Source organism: Hesperophylax consimilis, chromosome 1 (assembly GCF_061612785.1).
Source record: "Hesperophylax consimilis isolate HC1 chromosome 1, BYU_Hcon_1.0, whole genome shotgun sequence".
Lineage (NCBI taxonomy): Eukaryota > Metazoa > Arthropoda > Insecta > Trichoptera > Limnephilidae > Hesperophylax > Hesperophylax consimilis.
In genome coordinates this window covers 14,132,987-14,152,842 of record NC_142836.1, presented here as the reverse complement: position 1 = coordinate 14,152,842, position 19,856 = coordinate 14,132,987, and the positions used below count along the sequence as shown (strand labels likewise).

The window sequence follows — 19,856 nt, the reverse complement described above, 5'->3', positions numbered from 1 at the left end:
TAAAAACACGAAATAAAATAATACTATGTAGTCTATAATGCACCACTTTGCCAACAATCAGTTAAAAAGTTAGTCATACAAGATGGCTGCCAGGCAATTTTTCATTATCCTAGATTTGACTTCAATGCCATTCATCCAAATCATTCAAAATGCTCTGTCCAGAGCTTTTTAGGTCCATGATCTTTTCCTAGAGCAGAACGTGTCTAATACCTTAGCATTTTCGTTGTAGTACCTACGGTCAGAAATATTTATAAATAAATTAAAGTTGAGTCCAATTTTGAAATACGTGCCTACGAATACGTACCAATTCAAGAGCGATTGACCCAATCGTGTTATCAATATGAAGAATCGAGAGATGAACTAACTAACTAACTAACTATCACGCCGTTTCGCCGCAGGGGTAGGCAGAGAGGACGGACCGCCAAACAACTCGGACACACACTCCTTACCTCATTCACATCCATATATCGTCTCATACATATTAAAGTTAAACGTGGATGAAGCAAGGCGTGGAGTCAAGACAGCTTAGTGTGGCGTTTCAACTTCTCTGCCTACCCCCGCATGTGTTGTGTAGGTACATTTTGAACGATTACTACTACTACTCTATGTTTTATCACTGTAAGTACCCACCTTCCATGAAAATGGATCTATTGATAATATTAATTTATCAAAAAAGAGGGAAGATTTTTAAGATATGTAGATACTTATTTATTTAATGTCTCGTTTAATCGTATAGGTAATTACTGAGATTGGGTTGTTTCATGCTAAATTAATTATTTTTACTTCGTGCAAATATGAAAAACATTAAAGACGGGTGGTTTCAGAGAATTTGAACAATTTTCAAAGTTAATATTCAAGTTCTGTGAAAGTTCTTTTCAAATTCTGTTACTATTTCACTTCTGTCAAGTAACTGGCCTATAATGATATAATAACAGAACTTGAATATGACATTAACAGAATTGAAAATTGATGAATTGTTCAAATTCTATGAAAAAACTCATCATAAATGTGTTAAAAATAATATATTTTGTCTAACGCGCGGCTTTGGAAGGAAGCAAGTATTTTTTTTAAGTAATTTGAACCACAGATTTTTTTCCACAGCTTTGCAATTAAATTAGCCGGGAATAATTACAAATGAGATTGAAATTCTGGAGAATTGGGAAAGAAAAATTCATTCGTTCTCAGAAGCCAATACGCATTCCCGAACGTTCATAAAAGTTTCCAAAGCTCTCCTCGTATCACTGCATAAACCCATATTGCCATTACAAATAAAGCCAATATCTCGCGTCGGGAGAACTCAGTGTGAAACGTTAGCTCGAGCGTGCTGGTCGCGCGGTTCCCAAACTAAAAACGCGCTAAAAAGCTCGCAAGCATTTATTAAATTTAAAATGCAAACTTTTGTTGTTATGTGATATGACTTATGTTTAACATTTTTGTGATTACTATACGTGCCGTTTTGTGATATTTAAAAAATGAGGTATTATTAACATACCGTGTATTCAGGTAAATTATTGTTTTAATAACAAAAATAATTTCTTTATTCCGTAATTGTAATTCCATATTCTGTAGATTGTAAATACATACACATACTAAGTAATGACAAAAATTGAATAGAATTAAAAAAAAATTATAAAGGGATTAGCATGAAAAGGAAAATTCGTGAAAATGTGTTAATTTAACATTTTATTGTAAAATTTGTTCTATTTTCGTAATGTATTTGTTTGCTTAGTTTTATTTAAAACATCGGATTGTCATAGAAATTAAAATAATATATGTTTATGCGGGTTGGTACAAAGGTCAATAACGATCACTTAAAAATATGTGGCCCGAATATTACAGTATGTTTTTAATTAATTAATTTACCTAATCCATTACCTACTAATTTCCATCTTGATAGTAATCTTATCATGTTCATTCTATTATTCATTATGTTCATTCTATTCATTCTATTATTATTCATAATATTCATTCTATTATTAATTTTGTTCATTCTATTCATTTTATTATTATTATGCATTATATTCATTCATTGCTATTATTCCGTCTACTTGCCGAAGCTAGGCCACCACTAATCTAAACTCCAAATGGATAGAATAAGATTTCTCTTTAAAAGTAATAAAAAATATATGTGCTATGCACTTAGCCAATTTATAATAATTTAGAATCGAATATTAACATGGGGAGGGACTGTAAAATATGCTATAAAAATTATAAAAACCGTTTAAAAAAAACAATACAAACTGGTACCAACTACATATATGCGAAATTTAACGTACTTGACACAAAATAAATATATACGTACACACTATTAATTTACACACATAAAAATAAACCGCATTACAACACTACACAAATAAATAGAACAATCAGAACCATAACATATTAACACCCTCAATGGATACTACTTTTGGACAAAGACCACAGCAATACTTATGACCAGAATTGTATAATATTATTCCAGTCGTAATTATAACACAAAATAAACAATATAGCTTTCAAAAACAAATAACAGGTGGATGGTCAACAGGAAGAAATTTCATAAAACAACAAACTGGAAAATAAAGAATAACATATACACGAACCATAAACACAACCCAAATAACAGAAGCAACCCACTAAGATCTGCTTTTTGTTTATTTTATATTAGATGTGAACATCAACACACAACAATGTAAAATAATAATTGTGATAGGTAGACCTCAATGCAGACACAATACCTAGTAATAAAATACACAATTTGTAACTCTTTTTCAAAATAATGATAAATTTAAAAAAAGACATTAAAAGAGTAAGGGACGTTCACGGAAGATGCGGCACGACAAGAGTCGCACAGCAAGAAGAGTCACGTGTCAAGAGTCTCTTGACTCAAGAGACATCTATTATGTCATATTCCTATATATGAACGAAAATATAGCAGGAGTGTGTCAGAACAATTTATTTGTGTTTAATTTGCGGTCGTCCACTCCATTGGAGTGCATTTGCTCTCACCTTTCCTTTTCCTACCTATATTCCTAATGATCTTCCAGAGACCTTCCTTTCATGATCAATCTGAGAAATCCTTACTATTATTTTGTCCCGATGAAGACAAACTGCACCTTCATGATGGATGTCATCAGTTCACGAGAGCATTTATTGGCCTAAATCAGAGCGTGATCATTGTATGTGAAAGACTGAAAATCCCAAGTAATTTCTTTGTAATCCTCATCTCGATTGCTTGAGTCTGTCAATATATTACATCGTAAATAAATCTATTGTTGTAATGGCCTGATTACAATCACAGAAATTGGACTTGTTAACTTGTTGAAACATGCGTTTGATTTTTTTTTATTTATCCTTATACTAACAAGAACTATAAACTATCGACAGCTCAAATCTGCGTTTAATGTGGCTGTCTATAAAGCGACAGATTTTTTTCTAATTTTGTATCTTTGATAACATTCAAATTAAATAAATGGTAATGGTGGCCATATTATGTTGGCCTTGTCTAACTTCGGATAAGGTATAAATGCTGATGTTCCCAAATGTTTACGGAGGTCATATAAATTAAGTATTACATGACGTTAGCTATGGCAAATAATTATGCGTAAGAAATAACCAATAACCAATATTGAATGAGTTAGTAATCGAATGGATAGATGGTATTTTATTTTCTCCTTAATTGTCTCGTTCACTCTTGTAATCTGTACCATTAGTCAATTCAACATAATGACATGTAATAATGAAACGTGTTGGCGCAGAAGTTGAAACCGAAGCTCTTAAAATCTACGTTTTTATGTCGCTTTCACGCTTTTTTTGTATGAGCTAATTAAACGCGTTTTTTATACAAGTAGGTAGGTTACCTACATAATAAATTTACCATTCGTTCAATAATTTATTTTGAGCAGAAAAGACAAAGAGAAACAGTTAAATAAAATATTTCGTTCAATAAAATCCCCTGCGATTAACTATTTTTTACGTGAATATCACACAAGTCACTATTGCCATGCACGAAGCCAGTGGGACTATTGCTTTCCCTTTTGGGATATATTGTGAAGCTGAAGATGGAAGCTAAGTGGGGAGAGGAAGGAGATAGTGTAGAGGGAGTTTAGAAAGTGCTTGCCTATTCAGATCTAGTCACAAAACGTGGCTAATGTCAGTTGAAGCTAATTTTTAGATTCTGCAGTATTTGGATAACTGATGTTCACAATTATTTTCTACGTATTCCTGGTAGGTACCATCTTGTCGAAATCTCCCATTCCGTTTTCTTTGGCTGTCACCGTGATATGAAAAGTGAATAATTTAACAGGAAGCTTGTACCATAAAGTTAACAAGTAAGCATATTCCACGAATTGGCGAAACGGCGTAATTGTTAGTTAACTAGTACCTAGTTACATTCGAGTAGTTACTTGTGACATCATCAAGACGTGATCTAATTCTTAAACAACATGATAAGAAATACAATCCATTTCGGTATGCAGAGATTTTTTCGCTCTAAAGTGTATGTATCAAAGTAATGAAAATTGTTGTATTAATATAATGTACTTAAATCAAACACGATAGAAATCAATATATTGTACTTTTTATGTGACAGGTATTCCAATTAACTGGAACACTGAGTATATTTTGTAGTGGAAAAGAGAGGGAAAGCTCCAAAGCAAGTGATATTCAGGCGAACATTTATTATTTTTCTTTAATTTAATATGCCTTCCTTAAAGTGACTATATACTAAATGAGTTGACTGAATGCATTCGGACTAAGTTTAATACAATTTACTTTGCCTTCCTTAAAATGACTAAATTCTAAATGAGTTTACTGAATGCATCCGGACTAAGTTTAATACAATTTACTATGCCTTTCTTTACATGACTATATGCTAAATGAGTTGACTGAATGCATTCGGACTAAGTTTAATACAATTTACTCTGCCTTCCATAAAATGACTATATATTTTAAATGAGTTGACTGAATGCTTTCATACTAAGTTTATTACAATTTAGATATACCTATTATGTAATCAATAGACACAAAAATGTATTCATATTTAAATTATTGGTCATTTGTGTTGACATATTTGTATTTCAAAACTTATGATCGATTTATCATCTGGGCAGACGATGGGAACTGTAAGGCTGTCCGAAGCATCATCTAAAGAGGAAATCACCACAGCAGACAATCAATCCACACAACACCTTAGTTTTTTTACTGGCCCATCAAAATAAAACATTTTCAAGAGTTCGTTACCAATAAGTAATGTTGGTTCCCAAAATCACAGAAGCACAGAAATGTGAATATCCGAAAGTGTATGGAATATCTACTATTGCCACATAAATGAAAGTGTAGACTCGTTTAATAATATTACTAACTAATCACCTTACTTGTTACTTGTATACTGAATGATCTAGAAATAAGATCCCTGGGGTTTACGTGTGGTAAAACCATGTATGATTGTTTGAGAAATGTAGAGATTCAAGGCAAAATGCAAGGCCGATGTGAAAGAAGCAAGGAGAGTGTGCCAAGACCGAGTTGTTTGGCGATCAGTCCTCTCTGCCTACCGGCGTTATAGTTATTTAGTTTATTATTATTAAATTCATAACTTCCATTTAATATTTATTAACTTCATTACATGTAACCATTTAATGGTCGACATAGCGTTGGATTTAAAAAAATTAAGTGCGTTTCCTTGTCATAATGCTTAAAGTAAATATAAATACGTGTAGGTACATAATATTGGGTCTTGTTTGTTGAATGACACCACACTGACTTTAACCTTTAACTGGCGATTGAAGTGAGATTTACTTTCCCAATTAACCACACAAAACATGGTGCCTACCAATTTATTATGGTAGGGAAAATATATATATTTTTACACACCTTTTTAATCTGATCTTATGTATTTGATAGTTACGTAAATAATTGCAAAATAGTATAATTGTCCAATATTCGTGGAAATCAATAAATAAAAAATTAATAAATATTTGTTTTATTGTTGAAAGGTCAGCTAGTTTACAAACCTCCAATATTGTGGGTTTTTGGCTTAAATACAAAAATTAAATTCTTATTTTTTTTGGTTTAAATTTATTCATCGAGAAGGTTAATTAATTTTAGAATACTACCTTGGAGTTAATTATGATAGACATACTTAAATACGAAATACACCTTTTAACAACAGCTCCTGTTTGACACTATTTGTAAAGAATATACGATAAAATTTTCTTACAATTTTGTAGGAGTTATTAATATTAGCATTCGTGATGATTTTTAGCCAAAAAAGCCGCTGATTTGTCTTTTCCTTGCACATTTTTTTGTTTATTTGAGAGTTCGTTTAATGGCCGTGCAAACAATCAATTAATATTAACCAATTTGAATTAATCAATTCAGCAATACAAATAATAAAACCATATGCCATTCAATGCCGAATGAACCGTTTAATTTATAGTTCACTAGTTGACGTGTACCCGGCTTTCTGGGAGTTATTCTTAAGAGATAGACATATGCCATTGCGGACATTTCTGTAGGCCAGTTCTGTTTTTAGCAATGTAAGCGTCCGAAAATATTTTATTTACGACTTGATTATAAACATCGACTTTTCTCTACTTTCTATAAGTTTAATATGCATTTATTATATACATAAACCTTCCGGAAGAAAATTTCAAAATAATCGTGATAATCCTATTAAAATCCATTGAGTAGTTTAGAAGAACTAAGCGCACGAACAGACAGACGCGGATAGCTACTTTATTTCATACTACTGAGAGATATAAAATACCCACCTACCTACCTACCCAGTTTGACTTTTTTACAGCATACTTTATTATTGAAGTGAAATGACACTAAACTGCGCTATATAAATGCTATGTTGTTATTATTATCGTCTGGTAGTTTCGAAATTTATTTATACTGTTACATACTTCTTAACACACTCGCTTTACTTCACTCACATTCATGCATTGTACCATTAAAATGGAATTAGACGAGAAGTAATTAAATGATTAGCCATTTAAATAATGGATTAGCAACAAAAAAAATCATTTGTACATACGTTTTTTCGGCAGTGAAAAAATATCAGACTCAGTACGTAGTTAGGTTTGGTTAGGGGTTGCCATTATTTGCTCATCAAAATCTCAATATTATTATTACCCTGACAACTTAAATTATTAATTTTATTTTAAAATGCAGTGCTTCTAAAAATATATAACGTAATTACACATTAGAGCGATAAATCCACCAAAAACTCCTATTTACTTAGATTACTGAAAAACCTAAGCGTTTTTTCTCTTCATTTTACAGGTGGGAGGGTCCTGTGCAATCCGACATGTAACTTGAAATAGGAGGAGGTTCATATGCCGAATTAAAAAGTGAGCACCACAATTGTTTACAAACTTTACGAAAATGTAAAGGATACATATACGTTAATTGTGTGCAGTGGAAACAGTGAAACAATATCATCATGCAGAGCTACTTATGGATTTTCTATATTACATCGATGTTGACGTTGGAAACATTTCAAATAAAAGGGGTGAGTAAAAGTGTTTTTAAATACATACATTCGAATTTAGATTTTGTTTTCTTGATTGAATGAATGAATGAATGAAGCGGAATCGTGGAAGAGGAAATTAACCCACTTCCCGACATCAGATCGAGCTGAACCTTTGATATGTTAGTACTCACGCACACACTGAAATGAAATTTATTTAATAAATAAAAAATTTACAGCTGTTAATATACGAAATAATTTTCGGTACTATCCAATATAATTTGGCTCGGGTTTTAGCGTTTTTGCCTTCAGTCCCTAGGGAGGAAGGTTCATTCCTCTGTCAAAAAGTGTATTTTTAATTACATTTATTAGAAACAATAGAGTATTATAGTAAATTAATTAATTATTATAGTACTATGTTGGGTCATCCGAAGTTTATCAACTTCCGGGATCCTAATGTTGAGTAATCGAAGGTTATCAACTACCGGGATCCAAATATTGGGTGATCGGAAGGTTATCAACATCCGGGATTCTAATGTTTAGTCATCCGAAGTTTATCAACTTCCGGGATCCTAATGTTGGGTACTCCGAAGGTTATGAACTACCAGGATCCTAATGTTGGATGATCCGAAGGTTATCAACATCCGGGATTCTAATGTTGGGTGATCCGAAGATTATCAACTACCGGGATCCTAATTTTGAATAATCCGAAGGTTATCAACTACCAGGATCCTAATGTTGGGTAATTCGAAGGTTATCAACTACCGGGATCCTAATGTTGGGTAATCGAAGGTTATCAACTACCGGGATCCTAATGTTGGGTGATCCGAAGATTATCAACTACCGGGATCCTAATGTTGGATGATCCGAAGGTTATCAACTACCGGTATCCTAATATTGGGTGATCCGAAGTTTATCAACTTCCGGGATCCTAATGTTGGATGATCCGAAGGTTATCAACTACCGGTATACTAATGTTGGGTGATCCGAAGATTATCAACTACCGAGGACCTGTGGCATCCATCACATGGAGAATTTTGTAAAACTGATGAAGTCGGGAGTGGAGAGAAGAACTGGAATCAAAAGATGAGGAGCTCAATATTCATATCTAGTCACAAAGCAGATCTAAATTCATGTTCCGATTGTGAATTGTGGTCAGAATAATCAGATTTTGATTTGAGTAGTGGTCTCTCACCAGGGCGATATTGAAGGTATCTTTTTTTAATAGCTATATATATATCTTTTTTTTACATTTTTACAAGAATATGTATATTTATATATATGTATAAGAGATTTTGATTATATTCGTAGTCCTCCTCACTGGGAGATCCTGTGTTGAGGGGGACTAAGTGTTGGAAGTTTTTCAGAGACTTCTATGATTCGACTTCATGTTTTGGGTAAGGATTTCCATAAACTTCTACGACGATGTTTCAAGTATGCTAGTAAGTTCTTTATCCGGTAGTTCCTTAAGCCAAGATTTAATATTCTTAATGTAGTTATTTTTTGTTTTAAATTGTTTGATTTTGAAGTGGGAGTTTGTTATATACCTTTACTGCTAAAAATTCAGAGCTTCTTTGTCCAAAGGCAGAGTTACTCTTTGGTATATTTAGTATCTCTGTTTGTTTGGCTCTGGTTTTATGAGTATGTAAGGTGTTTGCCTGTAAATTATTTTTGAGGTGATGTACCAGAATGTTTTTGGCATAGATTTTCTGTATATTTCGAACATCAAATTGATTAAAAATTTCTGTTGTTGACGTCCTTATGGGAACTTTTATTATGGTCTTTATGATGCAATTCTGAGTTAACTTCAGTTGTTTAACGTGTTTTGATGCTGCTGAGCCCCATCCTATTATTCCATATTCCAATTAAGAGTGGCATAAAGCATAGTAAACTCTCTTTAAATCCCTAGTTGATAAAATGTATCGTAATTTTCTGAAGAAGTAGGTGAGTTTTGTTAGCTTTTTTGAATTTCGATCAATCCCAGTGTAGTTTATCGTCAATTTCGATCCCAAGATATTTAATGCGTTTGGTTTGTGTTATATGCGGGCAGGAACATTGAGGAAAATGGTTTTCACATTCATGTAATTTTAGTGTATGCTCATGCATTGGTTGTCCTTTTTCTGTTTTTAGAGAAAGTTAGATATTTGGTTTTATTAACATTTAATGTAAGGGAGTTAGCTTTAAGCCAGTTTTGAAGAACAGCTTGGCCATTTTCAGCCTCCTTATAGGTTCTTGTCCAATCTTGTTCGTGGAATATAATAACAGATTCATCTGAAAAGCTCATTATGTTTCCTTTGATAGGAAGATCCATAAGGTCATTTATATAAATTAGAAATGGTATAGGTCCTAATATGCTTCCCTGGGGGACACCGAACTTAATTGGTAGGGTTTTGCTTCTTCTTTTACCAATTTGTACAAATTGTTCTCTTCCAGTTAAATAACTTCTAAGTAGGTTTAGAGTTGTTTCGGTTATTCCATTTTTTAGTTTTAAATACAGTATCTCATGGTCAATTGTATCGAAAGCTTTTTGAAGATCAATGAAAACTGATGAAACATGTTTTGCCTTCATCCATTTTTCTAATGATTGTATTTGTTACATTAGCGATAGCGTCACTAGTACTCAAGTTTTCTCTAAAACCATACTGCGAAGATGATAATATTTTATTAGAATCCAAAAATGTATCACTTGTTTTTTTATAACTTTTTCCAATATTTTCGACAGTGTAGTTAAAAGATTATTTCATTTTGTAGATATTTAATTGATTTGCTTGATATTAGTTCATTTCCCGATGACGTATTTATGGGAGGCTATAATATTTCTAATTTCATCACTTTTTATGTTGACTATATTGAGGCTGGTTTTATGTTTTACATCGTCAATCCTCAAAGTTTTTTCGACAGCCATTGAATTTTGTTTAATTGTATTTGCTAAGTTAGAGCCAATAATACAAAAATAGTTCTTTATAAAGTCAAGAAGCATGTTTGGATGTTCTGTAAAAGATGTGGGAATCTCATCAATGTTTAACTCTTTAATGCTTTTGTCGAAGCTTTAGCATTAGTAATTTCATTTACGTTTTTTCAGTATCTGGAAGTGAGAGAATTTTTTCTATAAATTATACTACGAATATGATATAATATGTTATCATCAAAATTAAGAAAAAAAAGTCTAACTTATTTTTATATTAATTTAACCACCACTGTTTTAAATACATACCTTATAATGCCTACGCACAGGCTTCGCCTTTGTGGGATTTTTTTGTTACTGCCTTATATTTTGTATAATTTATATATGTACCTGTATGTATCAAAAAAATTTTCAATAAAAAAATAAAAAAATTATGATCTGCCAGAGTTTACGGGAATCATTATTACATTCATCGATTTTGTTTTTATAGAATGTTTCTTTAGCATAACGTATTACATTTTTACATGTATCTTTTGTAGAATCGAAGTGTATGGACATCAAAAGGGTTGTTTTTTACTTTTCTGTGCAGTTCGTCTCTTTTTCTGATTGAGTTTATTATATTCTGACTAATCCAAGGTTTAAGGTGTAAATTTTTATTGGATACCTTTTTTCTATGGTTTTGGTGTTCGATAGAATAACGTGCTGTATAATTTCTATAAAATAACTCCAAGTAGTATCAGTATCATCTTTTTCTAGAAGGCTTGTCCAGTCATTCATTGTTAACTCCAGTTTGACGTTTTCCCAATTTGTTTCAGTCTTCGTTGTGAGTGATTTCTTTTTTTGGTTTACACATAGACATATGAATATTAGTAGACCTGCCCTAAGTGATTAAAAGCGTATTATCCCCACTCCCCATACCGGTTCCATTGGAGCCGGCTGTGCTCGCGTATGGCCTCAAGTGAAATTTGAAAATGTGACGTCATCATTCTTGTGCGAACTATGGTCGTGGCATCATCGGTTCATTTTACGAAATAACACGGCAAAATGTTGACTTGTACTATGAAAACTTGTAAAAATAGATGTGAAAAAGAGAATAAACCCAATTGTCGTATTACATTCCATATATAAGCATTATTTTACTTTATTTTAAGCATATTCACATCGTATAATATGAATCAGTTGTTACGATCACATCGAGAAACGTCTGGACGCGAAACACAAAGCTGGTTGGTTGCTGGGAAGTAAATTATGAACATTTATAAAAGTGTCTTAACTAAATACTTAAACGAAATATTCGACTCTGAAAATAGAACCGAATTTTTTTGCCGAATTTGGACTTCGCAAATTTGTTCATAACGTGGCGAGTAATTTGCGCTCTCATATAAAAATGTCTATTCATTCAAAAGCAGATTTTACTTTTAAGAAGTAAATGGTGATATTATAATGCGAGATGCCTATTTACTCTCAGATTGATTTATTGACGAATCACAGTCAGCTTCACTCCCTTCGTTCTTCAACAGTTGATTTTACCCCTCGCCATTATCTTCTCGTCTATTAATTCCTATGTCTGTGGGTTTACATATGTATTTTTTTTGTAATAGATAGAATTATTGAAAAATGGTACAAATAGACACGTGTAGGTTCATCAATTAGGCTTTTACATTCATAGTATGCTAGTGTCTGCATATAATCTTTTTTTTTTGGTGGCCATTTTCGAGGATATCAATATTTATATCACCGATAATAATACAGCTTTAGTGTTTTTAAGAAAACTTATTTGAAAAGATAGGGAGTTTAGAAATGGCTCCAGATTTTTTGTAGAAGGAGATCTATAAATTGCGAGTATTGTTGTATCATTACCGATTGATATCCTTAGACAGTTTGCATGATTGATACAGATCTCTCTGACATCAGCTTCTATATCTTCTATTATATATACAACGACACCATCATTTTTTGTACTGTTCATTATTGTAGAGTGAGGGATATATTTACCAATTCGAAGGTGGTAGTATTTATCAGTTAACCAACATTCAGTAAGAATAATAATATCCCAGCTTAAATTTAAACTTATTATCAATATTTGTAGTTGGTCAAAATTTTTATTGATACTTCTAATATTTTGATGCATTATGTTAAAATTATTACTCATGGATGATATTTTTGGTATGTTTGTTGATATTGTGTTATCCATTTTCTCAATCTAAATTATTAAGTGGATTTACTGATGTTTTTTTTCTATTTATTAAATTACTTTCACCGTATCACCAAGGTGCTTAATGTAGATAATTTTGTCGTCTTGTTTTTTACGTACCATAACTTTACCTTGTTTGTACCACACATTTATGATACGGGCTTAATTCTTTCCCGATGAAGATTGGAGATGTCGTCAGATCCTTGATTTCATTATAATTTATTTATTTTTTCTTATCAAGGAGGGAATCTCTTTTTCTTTTATCAGAAAAGATCATAAGAAGTTTCGGAGGTGCTTCATTACGTCTGTCTGAGACTCTCGTGACGTCGGTTATATAGGTGTGAAGTAGGAGGATTCCTGCTGCGGCAGCAACTTTTTTAACAATTTCAAAAGGTTTTGTTGTGGAATTCCTGCTATTTCCAAACTATTTGATTTTGTTATGGTTTCCATATCAGACAATCTAATTTCAAGTTTTTTGACTGTCATATTTTTTTCCGTTTGGTCTTTTTTAATATTTTCAAAATCTGTTTGAATCACGCGATTTAAATTGTTTGAGACTTCAATTTTTTTTAATATCTCATCTATTGAGCACTGATAAAATCAATTCTTTTAGTAGTTTCTGAAGTTTGTAAATCAATTTTTGTAAATATATCTTTTTTTAGGGTTTCAAATTTTTTATCAATGTATTCAATAATTTTATCCATGTTTATTTTATCTTTGGAAATTATTGGGGTTTTGCTCCGTGTGCTAGACATCATTATTTTAGTTAGTTCAAAAATGCCCCTCTCAAAGTATGCTTGATGGAAAATCAATGATGGCAATCACTATGAAGAAAAAAAAACTTAAATTGAATGTAAACAAAACAAAATTCATGAACATTGGAAAACGAGTAACGCAAACAAAAAAAAACATATTGATAGACGGTGAAGTATTGAAAGAAGTATTTGAAATGAAATATTTGGGGGTAATAATTGACTCCAAATTAACTTTTGCTCAAAATACAAAACAAATTATTAAAAAGATAGCCAAAAAAATCTCACTGTTGGGAAGAATAAGAAGATTCCTTAACACAGTTTCCAGTAAAAATGTGTACAACGCAATTATTGTACCACACATAAATTACTGTAGCAGCATTCTATTCTTATCCAACGACGGTTTAATGAAACAAATGACAATTCTACAAAATAGAGCAATGAGAACCATATTGAAGAAAAATAGATACACAAAAATTAAGAACATGTTGAAGGAGTTAAATATCTTGTCATTTAAACAAATTATTTACTTTAATACCATATTTTTAATCTACAAGATAATCAATGGCCATACGTCTAGTGAATTCCTAAGAAAAATTGATAAACTACAGAACAAACACACACATGAGACAAGGAAAAGAAATGAATTGAGACTCCCCTTCAGGAAAAAAACACAGAGTCAAAAGTCATTGATGTACGGAGCGTTTTAGATATTTGGAGAGCTACCAGAAGAAATAAAATCAGAAGAAAACATAAAAACATTTAAAATTAAATTAAGAAAATATGTGATTGATTCATTTTAAATGTGTTACCATAATTATATGTATATAAGGATTGTATTAGGACATAGATAACTATGTACCTACTTAAAATAACACAATAAACAATAATAAACTATTTAATATTTATGGCATAGACAAAGCCACTAAATATGACATTTAATGTTTTGATGACTTTAATTGGTTTTTGCGCAAAAATCACTCACACTTTGATATCTTTAACAAAAACTTTTTGATCCCACAATCGTAGAACATTTGAACTTTAATTTAATCGATTTATTGTACCTTCAAACAACTCCTATTTATTTTTCGGCTAGATTATAAGGGACGCGGAAATTTATGATCTTAGTACTATAGTTAACCATAGATTTTAAGATTCTAGGTTCAAATATACTAGGAATTAATTAGTCTATTTGCAATAATTAATATAAATTTATATGAGCTTACATTTTACGATGTTTTAAATTCCTTCCGCGGGTGTTAGGAGCTTTACTTTCAGTCACGGAGATCATCAACGCAGATGTTTGTTGTCTTTGTTTTAAATTCCTTCCGCGGGTGTTAGGAGCTTTACTTTCAGTCACGGAGATCATCAACGCAGATGTTTGTTGTCTTTGTTTTAAATTCCTTCCGCGGGTGTTAGGAGCTTTACTTTCAGTCACGGAGATCATCAACGCAGATGTTTGTTGTCTTTGTTTTAAATTCCTTCCGCGGGTGTTAGGAGCTTTACTTTCAGTCACGGAGATCATCAACGCAGATGTTTGTTGTCTTTGTTTTAAATTCCTTCCGCGGGTGTTAGGAGCTTTACTTTCAGTCACGGAGATCATCAACGTAGATGTTTGTTGTCTTTGTTTTTTAATTCCTTCCGCGGGTGTTAGGAGCTTTACTTTCAGTCACGGAGATCATCAACGCAGATGTTTGTTGTCTTTGTTTTAAATTCCTTCCGCGGGTGTTAGGAGCTTTACTTTCAGTCACGGAGATCATCAACGCAGATGTTTGTTGTCTTTGTTTTTTAATTCCTTCCGCGGGTGTTAGGAGCTTTACTTTCAGTCACGGAGATCATCAACGCAGATGTTTGCTGTCTTTGGATTAAGATATACATTTACAATTTTCCCAAAATCATGTACATCTGTAGTTTATGGTACATCATTATTTCTATTTAATGTGAAAATAAGTAATCATGCTGAACAACTCTGAGAGGAATTAACGATTTTCTTCTTACGAAATTGCAATTTAAAAAGTTAATTGTTATTTTGTTGTTCTGCTTTGCCTTTTAACTAAAATAAATTTATGATTTATGAACATGAGGCGGAGGTAATAATTCGGGATTTCATATTCCCGTGAACATTGGCACATCCAAAACCTATAAACATCACGCCGGAACCAAAACCCAACGAGCAAAACATCTACAATGGCTCGCTGAAACACTAAACCGTTTGGATTGTAAAAAAATTCTCCTCCAGACAGACCTATAAAGCCTATTTTCCATGAACTGTTACCCAAAACAGAAACCATAAACACATTCCAAAATTGTAAGTAAATTCTCACCAGTAATTTCGGGCAAATTCTTTATTATTTATTAAATTTTCACATGTAGCTAGAAACAATCACTTTGTGGGAATGCATAATAATAATTAGAATAAAATAACTTACTTTGAATACCACTTTATTGAGCATATGCATTGATGCATTATACATTCTTTTGTATTTAGTCAATGCGCGTATGTGTTTAATACGTGGGTTTCGTAAATGTTTTATTTATAACTAACTAACTAACTAACCATCACGCCGTTTCTCCGCAGGGGTAGGCAGAGAGGAGTGACTGCCAAACAACTCGGTCTTGGCACACACTCCTTGGCTCATTCACATTCATAAATCGTCTCATACATACTCTTCTATTATTCTGACTCTTGACATGGCCCGACTGAAGTATCTGATTCACTTGGTCGTGCCACGTCTTCCTCGGGCGTCCCGACTTCTGCTACCATTCAAATTTGCATCGTATATTCTCCTTACACTCCTTTCTTCGTTCATTCGCTCTACATGCCCAAACCATCTAAGAGTCCCTCTCTTGATCTTACTCATTAAACTTACATCAGCCTTGCACTCTTTGCGGATCTCCATATTTCTCACACGATCATACATGGTTTTACCACACATACGCCTCGGGGATCTCATTTCTACAGCATTCAGTCTACTTTCATCCTTTCTCTGCCAGTTCCACGCCTCACTTTCGTACATCAGGGTAGCTACCAGCACTCCATTGTGGACTGCTATCTTCGCTTCTTTGGACAATTTTTTGTTAGCGCCAACTGCGTTCAGTCCTCCATTAATGGAGTTACCTGCATTTAGCCTTCTTTCAATATCTCTGTCAGCCTTCCCATCTCTCGTAAACATACTTCCTAAATACACAAACTCATCCACCTGTTCCAAGTATTCCTCATTCACAACTACATTGCACACTGTTTTCGTATTCTCTATTTCAAACGCCATTACTTTAGACTTACTTATATTCATTCATTACTAAAGATATATACTCAAGAAAGTGTTAAACTCGTTTTTTTTTCTATGATTTTTTTTTCAGAATAACGTAAGTAGTTCATAATATCAAAATGATTTAAAGACCGTTGCGCACTTTTTATTATTTTTGAGGTATATTTTTTGTGTGTCAATAATAAAATTATCGTCTCCCGGAAGATGTTAATTACAGTAAAAAATGTTTGCTGTCGGATGATTTTCGTGAGACGGTGAAGTTTTTGAAAATCATACCTTAAAATATCAATAAAGTTTGAATCACTATCGAAATGTATATATGAGCGAAGCACAAGGATATCACCAAATTTCCATAACTGATACGAAATATAAATATGAGCGAAGCACAAGGATATCAACAAATTTCCATAACTGATACGAAATATAAATATGATCGAAGCACAAGGATAACAACAAATTTCCATAACTGATACGAAATATAAATATGAGCGAAGCACAAGGATATCAACAAATTTCCATAACTGATACGAAATATAAATATGAGCGAAGCACAAGGATATCAACAAATTTCCATAACTGATACGAAATATAAATATGAGCAAAGCACAAGGATATCAAAAAATTCCCATAACTGATACGAAATATAAATATCTTCAAATGCGCCTACTATGTCCAATAAATGAAATTTTTATTTTACCCATCAAATTTATTTTGTTTTTGGAATAACTTAATAACTTATTGAGTAAACCTCAAATTGTTATTTAATTTTTAAAACATTAATTTGACAGCAGATTTCCAGGTATTTATTAACAAACTGCTTCTGGTAACCCATGGTAACACGTTGAACGACAGCTCTTGCTTATATACCACCCCCATGTTAGTGCTTTGCGAAAAGAGAAATCAGGAATAAAGAAGAAGGGGACGGAAAATGGAGAAACAAACCAGGATCAAAATACTCTTTTTTAAATCTCTTAATTATTCTAACACCAGAAGATTAATCCGACCTAAGTGCCTTATTTATTTAAATTACTGTTTCTTTTAGGTGTTTTTTTATCAATGTTTTGCCTTCAACAACGACAATAATAAAAATGCATGAATAATGCAACGTGCATCCATTATCATATTAACTCCTGGCCGAGACCGTTGAATGACAGCTGGAAATTAGTGCTTCCAACTCACAACTAATTAAATGAGTCATGCGTATTAATTTAACTCTTCGTCCTAGCTTTTATTTATTATTCCTTTATTTTTAAACAAGAATATTCTTATCTTATTTTCAACCATTTTACCCACATTATGTAAATTACGATTACTTATTTACAGATATTTCTTAAGTTCAAAATATTTACAGATTTACTGATCTGTGAAGTGATTGAAAAGTATTATAGTCGCTTGTTGCTTAAAAACCATTCTCCCAATCTGTAGACACTGGGATAACTGTCCCTAATCGCGAGATATCAGTATTAATAAAGTTATTTTTTCCATAACTTTTAATAATGTTGAAAACTTAAAGTCCACATTCATTTTACAAGACCCCGTTAGATGTCTGGCTCGGCTAATGTTATATTTCGGGCTTGATTGAGATACTTCTTGTACAAAAAATCAAACCATGTCTAGTGTCAAGGAAGGGAGAAAGAACTAACTAACTAACCATCTCTCCATTTCCCACAGGGGTAGGCAGAGAGGCCGACCGCTATACAACTCGGTTTTGGAACAAACTCCTTGCCTCATTCACATTATTTCATCGAAATTTTTAAAAATATGCATAAATGTTGGTTTTGTCATTATATTTATTCAAAACATCCAGACACAAGTCAATGACATTATTCCCTGACATTGTCAGCACAGAAAATATATGCAATGTAATATATAATATGCCTTGAAAAACTGTTTTATGTTTGTAATATAATCCAATTTGTTAATTTACAACACAAAACTGTGTTTAAGTTATTCAAATAGGATGGAGATCTACTCGTACGATGTTGTTTCCATTCAAATTGGTGTGTAATATACTTCTAGAGTTTTTTTTATTATATGACTGCTACGCATTGCGCCCACATGCTAAACTAAACCGATATTATCACTCATACATTATTAGTATTATTAGGAAAGTGATCCGATCGAAGATTGAGCGAAAAAAAAATTGCACGAAATAAACTCTTTTGGAAAAAGTATAACTGAACATCAAAAATAAATAAAATAACCAATAATTCACTTTTTTGACACCAAATAATTAAGAAAGTAATAAATGACATATTTGGGTATTCTTTTAGCTAAATTGTGGGTTAAAATAGGTAGATTCGTAACAGTGGATACGGTGTCAGATGGATTATCATATTTCCTAACTTTTGTGAATTTCTCTTAGAAATCTTCCTAGTCGCAGGTCGCATGGTATTTCGTTGCAGTTCTCGTTTCTGTTCTTTCAGACATGCGTCACGTTAAAAAATCAATACTGTTAACTAGGGACTGTTCACAAAATTGCTTTAACCATGTATTGGATAACCAACACCTCTGCCATAGATCACCCTAGGTGGTTCGATACGTTTGTTGATTTAGCAGGGGTACCCGGGTTCATCGTGTGAGGTGTGTTCAGGATGCGCCTGCCCACCAGTTACGTGGCATGCCAGATCGAGAGATTGGCGTACCAGCTTGGGGAGACCCTTTGACCTCTCCATTCTCCAACTGGTCTCTCGACCCGTCGCCTTGCGTCGCAGTTGGGGGATCACTGATCCCTAGATTCATACCTAACCCTCATACCTTTTACCTTCTCAGAACTTCCTCTCCTTCTTTTCCCTGAAAAAAACCCTCCACACAGTATTCCAAAAGATGACATTGGCCCTAAGAGAAATAAATTTCCTCGGGGCCTCCCGTGTGAGGTTATCGTCATAAAAACTTCAAATGTCTTTTATGGTTGACATTTCTTGACCTTTTATCATAAATATCACGTTCAATCATCCAAATCCTTCGCACAACAGATAATATTGGATATTATTACTCTTTTAGTAATTATTAATGAGCTATTAGTTATTACGTTACGCCTTCTTTGTATTTAAATCTATTGATATAGCTTTAAAATAATCGCGATAACAATCGATTTATACATTAAAGGTAATATTCCCCCTGTGAAATAATATTCTGTCTATCTATTTGCAATCGCTTAATATACTGCCATTCTTCCTATCCACTTAGATAGGTAAGTGGCGAATATTACCAATACAATTATTTATGACTACGATCGACTTAAAAGGCAATCGTTGCGCGTTGCTCAATTTCACTTCTTCGG

The 19,856-nt window shown here is 32.7% G+C and overlaps 1 protein-coding gene across 1 annotated transcript in view; it reads left to right on the top strand.

The window, feature by feature from the left end:
• Positions 1-1,344: 1,344 nt before the first annotated feature.
• LOC149426320 (uncharacterized) overlaps positions 1,345-19,856 on the top strand; it is a 39,411-nt gene continuing 20,899 nt past the window's right edge. The window contains exons 1-2 of the mRNA XM_089650649.1: positions 1,345-1,503; positions 7,267-7,495. Coding sequence (XP_089506775.1) covers positions 7,427-7,495 — 69 coding nt within the window. The 5' untranslated portion in view covers positions 1,345-1,503; positions 7,267-7,426. The remainder of the gene's footprint in view (positions 1,504-7,266; positions 7,496-19,856) is intronic.